Raw genomic sequence first — 7,797 nt, 5'->3', positions numbered from 1 at the left:
CTGTGTAGCTATAGATTGGGTGTGCCCATGGGAAGAGGTGAGTTCAGGGTCTCCTAGTCCACCATCTTGAACAAGAACCTCTGTTATTCTTTTTTGTTAATTTAGAATCTGCTTGTCAATATCCATGAAAGAAAATATATTTTAAATTGGATGAAAAGTAATCCTTTGGCAAATGTCATCATGCAGTAGAACTGGATAAAATTCTAGATATGTGATTGAGGTTTCCAGACTATGATTCTTAACATCACAGAGTCTCTCTCTGCTTCTTGCAAAATGCCTTTATAACCCTTATTTAGAATTCTCTGTAGCCATGATTGTGTGTGTATATGTGTAATCACTTATATAGAGTTTGTTCACTTACAGATATTATTTTATTTAACCTTAGTCATCACATCAATCAAATCAGATTGGTTTCATTATTATCATATGTTTACAGAAGGGGAAAACCAGAGACCAGAAAGAAGTAACTTAACTATAGTCACGTTGCAAGCAGAGCCAGGATTCTAACTCCAGGAGATCTTGTTCCAGAGTCTGAGAGTTTTGCTGTATGCATCTATAAATAGTCATTATTAAGAAATTTTTGGCTGAGGCAGATTTTAAGAAAAATCTGTCAATTTCTCTTCCATTTATAGACAGGATCTATTTTGAGTCTAACAAGGTACTTTATTTTTCATTTTGGTGGTTATAAAGCCCTTATTTTGTTGCTGTTTTCTTTTTCTCTGACATTTCTCAAGTTAAATCAATCACCTTGTCTTGTCAAAATGGTTCAGTTTAAACTTTATCATTTTTTAATTTCTTAATATATTTCTCTAAACAATGACAAACTTTGGATCCACAAGCTGTTAAGAGTTTCCAATGATAGGAGCTGTATTGTTTAAAAATTGTCATACTTACTCTTTCTTTAATCTTTCAGTGGAAATCACTGGCTCAGCATAATATTCTTTTCTAGTTAAATGTAGCAAAATGTTCTACCAAATAGATTAAAAAAACAAAATAGCTATTTATTGAAAGATTAAAGTAGAGAGAATAACCCTTTGAGAAGAGATCCCTAGACATCTATGCTTGGAACATCTCTAGGGAGAGTCAGAGGGGATTCAATGTGCTCATTTTGTGCTTAGAATGGGAATGAAGGCCAAGTCCTCTGTGATTTATATTTACTCTTAGGTATATGATATTTGTCATATAAGACTCTGAGCAGCTAAAATCTTTCTGATAATTTTATACAAAGAGATAATCAACATATTATAGCCCTCATTCTTGGGTTTCCTTATGCACCAAAACCATATATTTTTTCCAAGGTATGTACACAGAGAAGTAAAGAATAGGGTGAATTGCCACAGTCAGTAGGTAGAACATAAGAGAATAGGTAAGAAGGAAGGTTTTTGTTTTTGTATGTGTACAAATGTGTGGGTTGTTTTTTTTTTTTTTTTTGGTGTTTTGTGTATGTGTGTGTTTTATAGAAGGAAATTGAAACCATTAGAAAGGGTGAGTGAGAGTAGCTGGGGAATCTCTTTGAATATAATTTGTCAAAACTATAGGGGGGAACAAGTGGGTTTATGGCACAATTTCTTAGTTGGAAAAGCTTTGATTTTCTTAATCTGTTTAATCATGCATCTTTTGTATGAAGTAGATATAGCAGCACATATGCATCTCTACCTGTGTACTTGTGAGTGTTTTTTTGTGCGAGATGAAAAACAGTATATAAAGAGCTGCCTTGTTTTACTATTTCCTATGAAATTAAAAGACGCTTACTCCTTGGAAGGAAAGTTATGACCAACCTAGATAGCATATTCAAAAGCAGAGACATTACTTTGCCGACAAAGGTTCGTCTAGTCAAGGCTATGGTTTTTCCTGTGGTCATGTATGGATGTGAGAGTTGGACTGTGAAGAAAGCTGAGCACCGAAGAATTGATGCTTTTGAACTGTGGTGTTGGAGAAGACTCTTGAGAGTCCCTTGGACTGCAAGGAGATCCAACCAGTCCATTCTGAAGGAGATCAGCCCTGGGATTTCTCTGGAAGGAATGATGCTAAAGCTGAAACTCCAGTACTTTGGCCATCTCATGCAAAGAGTTGACTCATTGGAAAAGACTCTGATGCTGGGAGGGATTGGGGGCAGGAGGAGAAGGAGACGACAGAGGATGAGATGGCTGGATGGCATCACTGACTCGATGGATGTGAGTCTGAGTGAACTCCGGGAGTTGGTGATGGACAGGGAGGCCTGGCGTGCTGCGATTCACGGGGTCGCACAGAGTCGGACATGACTGAGCAACTGAACTGAGCTGAACTGATGTACTGAAAATTATTTAACTAGTCCCATATGGTCATTTAGTTTGTTTGCAATCTTTCGTATGCTGCTACTGCTACTACTGCTAAGTCGCTTCAGTCGTGTCCGACTCTGTGCGACCCCAGAAACGGCAGCCCATCCGTGCCTGCGATTCTCCAGGCAAGAACACTGGAGTGGGTTGCCATTTCCTTGCATCATGGCAAATACACAATTTTTGACGTTTACAAACACATCTGAAGGACAATCTAGAAAGTGGAATTGCTTTGAGTGTGAGATTTTTAATAGTTATTGCTAAAATATTTGTTAGAGATTAAATCAACTGACATCCTCATCTGTGTGTATTTTACCACCCTCAGGCAAATATAATGTCTCAAACATTTTAATCTTCATCAAAATAGCATATCATTGTGTTTTAATTCAGAGAAGGCAATGGCACCCCACTCCAGTACTCTTGCCTGGAAAATCCCATGGATGGAGGAGCCTGGTGGGCTACAGTCCATGGGGTCGCTGAGAGTCGAACACGACTGAGCGACTTCACTTTCACTTTTCACTCTCATGCATTGGAGAAGGAAATGGCAACCCACTCCAGTGTTCTTGCCTTGAGAATCCCAGGGACAGGGGAGCCTGGTGGGCTGCCGTCTATGGGGTCGCACAGAGTCGGGCATGACTGAAGCGATTTAGCAGCAGCAACAGCAGCAGTGTTTTAATTTGAAATTCTGTTTTGAATATGTGTATATTTTTTCATTAAAAGTTATGTTATAGTTTTAGTAGCTTCACTTAGGAATATTGTGCTGAAGTTTTCTGTTTCACTTTAAATATTTTTTTCTGAAGAAATATATTTGATTAAGAAATCACGATTTTCTATCTATCTGTTTTTTTCTTATTGTGCTTTCATGTAGATGCAGAAGTTCTCATATTTATTGTTTATCTATGAAAAAGTTGAATTTGGGGGGCAAGTTATCAGCAGGAGGTTTATGGAAAAAGGGATAGGATATTTTCCCTAGATTCTTGGCTCATTGGTCCCCTCTTGTATTGCAACATTCTTACTGCCTCTGTAGTAATGTACTTTTTTCTGCATTCCATCATTACAAGCACATTGACTTGCTCTTTTCTGATATTCCGGAGAAATTCACTCTCAGTGTAAGGTACTTTTTTCTGAGACTGAATTTTTTGCTGTTTTCGATATTCTGTTGCTGTTAAACAGCTTGGTATTTTGGGATTTTCCTGCATAAATAGCCCTGTTGCTGCGATGCCTTCTTCTGACGCTGACACCAATTCTGCTGATTTGTATTCCCTCTGCCTACATATGATTTGAAGTTTGTGGATTTTAAAAAATGTCTTCTAGTTTTACAAAGGTTTAGGTTGTGGAGAACCTACTCTTTTTTAAAAGAAGATATTTAGGACTATTGCTAAACTTCTATCTATACCCAGAAATAAATTTTTATAAATATTTCTGACAAGATTCTTTTTAGATACATTAATTTTAATGCTGCAATGAGGCTAAAATTGAGTCTTGTTCTCTTACTGTATTCACTGAATATCTGCTTTTATTCTATATGAGCTGCTTTATGGGTTTAACTCAGCATCCTAAATATATTTCTTAGTTCTATGTATCACATATATCACACTGACTCAGAATTTATCACAAATTTCTGTCCTTAATTATGTTGCAAGTGAATTTAATTCTAGCATTTCTAACCATTTTACTCACCATAGATCATCCTTATATACTTTCAGATGATGAACTTGCTTCATTTAACCCATACAGTCTACTAGAGCAGCTTTACTAACTGTTATCACTCCTCCTCAGAGCGATGGAGAACGTTACCACAGTGAATGAGTTTCTCCTGCTGGAACTGACCTCCACTCAGGAGCTGCAGCCTGTTCTCTTTATGACCCTCCTGATTATATACATGATCGATCTGTTTGGAAACGGGTCCATATTAGTGGTTGTCATCTCGGAGCCAAGACTCTACTCCCCTATGTATTTTTTCCTGGGAAATCTTTCTTGTCTGGATATCTGCTATTCTTCAGTGACACTGCCCATACTAATGGCAAACCTCCTCTCTGCTCACAAGGCCGTGTCTTTCCTGGGCTGCATCACTCAGCTACACTTCTTCCACTTTCTGGGCTGTACTGAGTCCATCTTGCTGGCCATTATGGGATTTGACCGATTTGTGGCCATCTGTTATCCACTTCGCTACACTGTTTTCATGAACCTTAAGATGTGTATTCTCTTGGCAGCCATGGCCTGGATCACCAGCTTCTTTTATGCTCTGATGCATTCTGTCATGACTGCACGTCTGAACTTTTGCCACCCTCTGAAACTCAATCACTTCTTTTGTGATGTGAAGCCTCTCTTAGAGTTGGCTTGTGGTGACATTCGGCTCAATCAGTGGCTCATTTTTATTGTCACTGGCAGCTTAGCTATGGTACCATGCTTCTTCACTTTCCTCTCCTACTTGTATATTATCAGCTTCCTTCTGTTTAAGAACCATACCTGTCGTGTGCTCCACAAGGCTCTGTCCACATGTGCCTCCCATTTAATGGTGGTATCTCTGTTTTATGGAACTGTGGGGCTCACTTACATCTCCCCAACCTCTGCCACCTCTGTAATACAGGAGCGGCATGTGGCTGTCATACACACCACTGTCACTTCATTGCTGAATCCATTGATATACACCCTTAGGAATAAGGAAGTGAAGTTGGCTCTGAGCAGAGTGTTTGGGAGGAAACTGAAGCTGCCTAAAGAAAATCATTGGCAGCACTAGAAAAAAATCAAAACTCCATTTTATGTTTATGACATTTATTTCTCATTTTAATACTTTTGATACATTTCTTGAATTTTCTTTTCCTATCAGAATTTGTTCCATTTGTAACTGTGCTCTTCACATATATGATTCCAATTACTCTTCATTAGTCATTCATTCACTTGAAATATATCTTTCAGCAAGCAGTGTTCAATTTGCAGAGGATACTACCTTGGAAAAGATCCACGAGTACCTGACATGAGGACATGGATCTTTTTCATTTGAAAAGGTTTGCAAAGATAAGATGAACAAGTTAACGCATATGTCTTTCAGAAGATAAAACACAGAATGAGCATGTGCCAGTGGGCACTCTTTTGTAAGATTGGGTCTATGAAATCTTCTTTAAGAAATGACATTTGAGCAGAATGCCAAAGGAAATAGGGAAGTGAGTCATGCAAATATGTGACAATAAAGCTTTTTATGTAGAACTGACAGAGAATGAAAGAGTATTGGTATAGAGTGTTGTTCCAGTAAGATGTCCCATGTGCCTGGAGCTCAGTGAGTAATGAAGCGGGTGGCAGGAGATAAGGGCAGAAAGTTGATGATAGTCATGTCATGGGCATTCTGTTGTTTGGCTGAAGGCTTTCAGCACTTACTTACTCTGGGTGATTAGTATGATATGGGGCATTTGAATGAAGAACTGACTTGACTTGACTTCTGTGGTGAAAGAATCACAATGTTACTGTGTTGAGAACAGAGAGTAGGGGAGCAAGGATGAAATTAGAATTTCCTTATAATCTTTTGGATGAGAATTCATGGAAGCCTAGACAAGGGTAATAATGGTGGGGATAGGAGAAGCAGTTAGATTCTGGATGTATTTTGAACACTCAACTTTCATTATTTACTGATAGCTGGTAGGAAGATGAGAGGCATGGAGGATGATCATTAATTTTTATGTACTTATGTTAACACCAAGATATTCTGATAGTGTAGAAAAATCAGGCTATGAACAGAGAAGGGTGTGATAAAAGTTTTGATTGTTTTTCTCACCATAATAATGTTTTGAATTGAGTTCTCCTTCCTATTAATCAGGCTTCCCTGATAGCTCAGACAGTAAGCAATCTGCCTGCAATGCGGGAGACTCGGATTTGATCCCTGGGTCAGGAAAATCCACTGGAGAAGGGAATGGCTATCCACTCCAGTATTCTTGTCTGGAGAGTTCCATGGGCAGAGGAGCCTGGTGAGCTACAGTCCATAGGTTTACAAACAGTGGGACACAACTGAAATGACTTAGCAGGGCACACACACAAAATTACCACAAAGGTATAACAGTTTAAGTGTGGTGGTCCACGAGATCTTAGTGATGTAAAAATAATCATTAATGTTAAGATAAAGGAAAAATTCTCAAGTATTTTCTTTTGATTTCTTTTCAGAACATGCCAATACAGGCAGACCTCAGAGATATTGTGGGTTTCCAGTCCACCACCATAAAGATGATATGACAATAAAGCAAGTCACATGAAAACTTGGTTCCCAGTGCATGTAAATGTTATATGTACACTCTATTGTAATCTATTACGTGTACAATAGTATTATGGATGTACATGTATGTGCCTTAATTAAAAATACTTTATTGCTAAAAAAATGCTAACTATCATCTGAACTCTTCAGTGAGCTGTAGTAATAGCAACAAAGATCACTGATCACAGGTCACCATAACAAATATAAAGTACTGGAAAATTTTTAAATACTGTGAGAATTACCAGTATGTGACAGGTGATTCAAAGTAGGCAAATGCTGTTGGGAAAATGGAGCTGACAGGCTTGCTTAGTTAGACCTTGTGCCAGGTAGTCACAGACCTTCAAGGTTGTAACAACATTACAATTTTGTAACAACAACAAAAAAAACAGTATCCATGGAGTGCAATAAAATAAAACAATAAATCTAAGTATTCAGTTCAGTTCAGTTAAGTTGCTCAGTCCTGTCCGAATCCTTGTGACCCCATGAATCGCGGCGCGCCAGGCCTCCCTGTCCAACACCATCTCCTGGAGTTCACTCAAATTCACGTCCATCGAGTTGGTGATGCCATCCAGCCATCTAATCCTCTGTCGTCCCCTCTTCCTCCTGCCCGCAATCCCTCCCAGCATCAGAGTCTTTTCCAATGAGTCAACTCTTCGCATGAGGTGGCCAAAGTACTGGAGTTTCAGCTTTAGCATCATTCCTTCCAAAGAACACCGAGGGCTGATCTCCTTTACAATGGACTGGTTGGATCTCCTTGAAGTCCAAGGGACTCTCAAGAGTCTTCTCCAACACTACAGTTCAAAAGCATCAATTCTTCGGTGCTCAGCTTTTTTCACAGTCCAACTCTCACATCCATACATGACCACTGGAAAAACCATAGCCTTGACTAGATGGACCTTTGTTGGCAAAGTAATGTCTCTGCTTTTGAATATGCTATCTAGGTTGGTCTTTTCTTCCAAGAGTAAGCGTCTTTTAATTTCATGGCTACAGTCACCATCTGCAGTGATTTTGGAGCCCCCCAAAATGTAGGTATCTCAAGTAGAAAAATGGTGAAAAATGCTGGACTCTCCTTCCTATACTGTCCTCTTCTGTATCTTGGTCCTGAAAATACTCAATGCCTTGTTAGCTCTCTGACTCCTTCAGAAGGATTTTTAATACATTGACCAACCTTTTGTTCCTAACCTGAGGGTTATATAAAATAGCACAATCTACTGTTGCCAAAAGCATAAGTTTAGCTGTAGC

At 38.8% G+C, this 7,797-nt stretch overlaps 1 protein-coding gene across 1 annotated transcript; it reads left to right on the top strand.

Annotated features, from left to right (window-relative positions):
- The first annotated feature begins 4,098 nt into the window (after positions 1 to 4,098).
- LOC102414783 (olfactory receptor 12D3-like) lies at positions 4,099 to 5,055 on the top strand. Its single transcript, XM_006056118.4, has one exon. It carries the CDS (start codon positions 4,099 to 4,101, stop codon positions 5,053 to 5,055), a length of 957 nt encoding a protein of 318 aa, XP_006056180.4.
- Positions 5,056 to 7,797: the final 2,742 nt, after the last annotated feature.

This window comes from Bubalus bubalis, chromosome 2 (assembly GCF_019923935.1).
Source record: "Bubalus bubalis isolate 160015118507 breed Murrah chromosome 2, NDDB_SH_1, whole genome shotgun sequence".
Classification (NCBI taxonomy): Eukaryota; Metazoa; Chordata; class Mammalia; order Artiodactyla; family Bovidae; genus Bubalus; species Bubalus bubalis.
The sequence above is the reverse complement of the archived record's forward strand: the minus strand, read 5'-3'. Positions and strand labels throughout refer to the sequence as shown.

Coding starts and splice junctions, on each gene's coding strand:
- LOC102414783 (XM_006056118.4), top strand. CDS start 4,099: ATGGAGAACGTTACCACAGTGAATGAGTTTCTCCTGCTGGAACTGACC.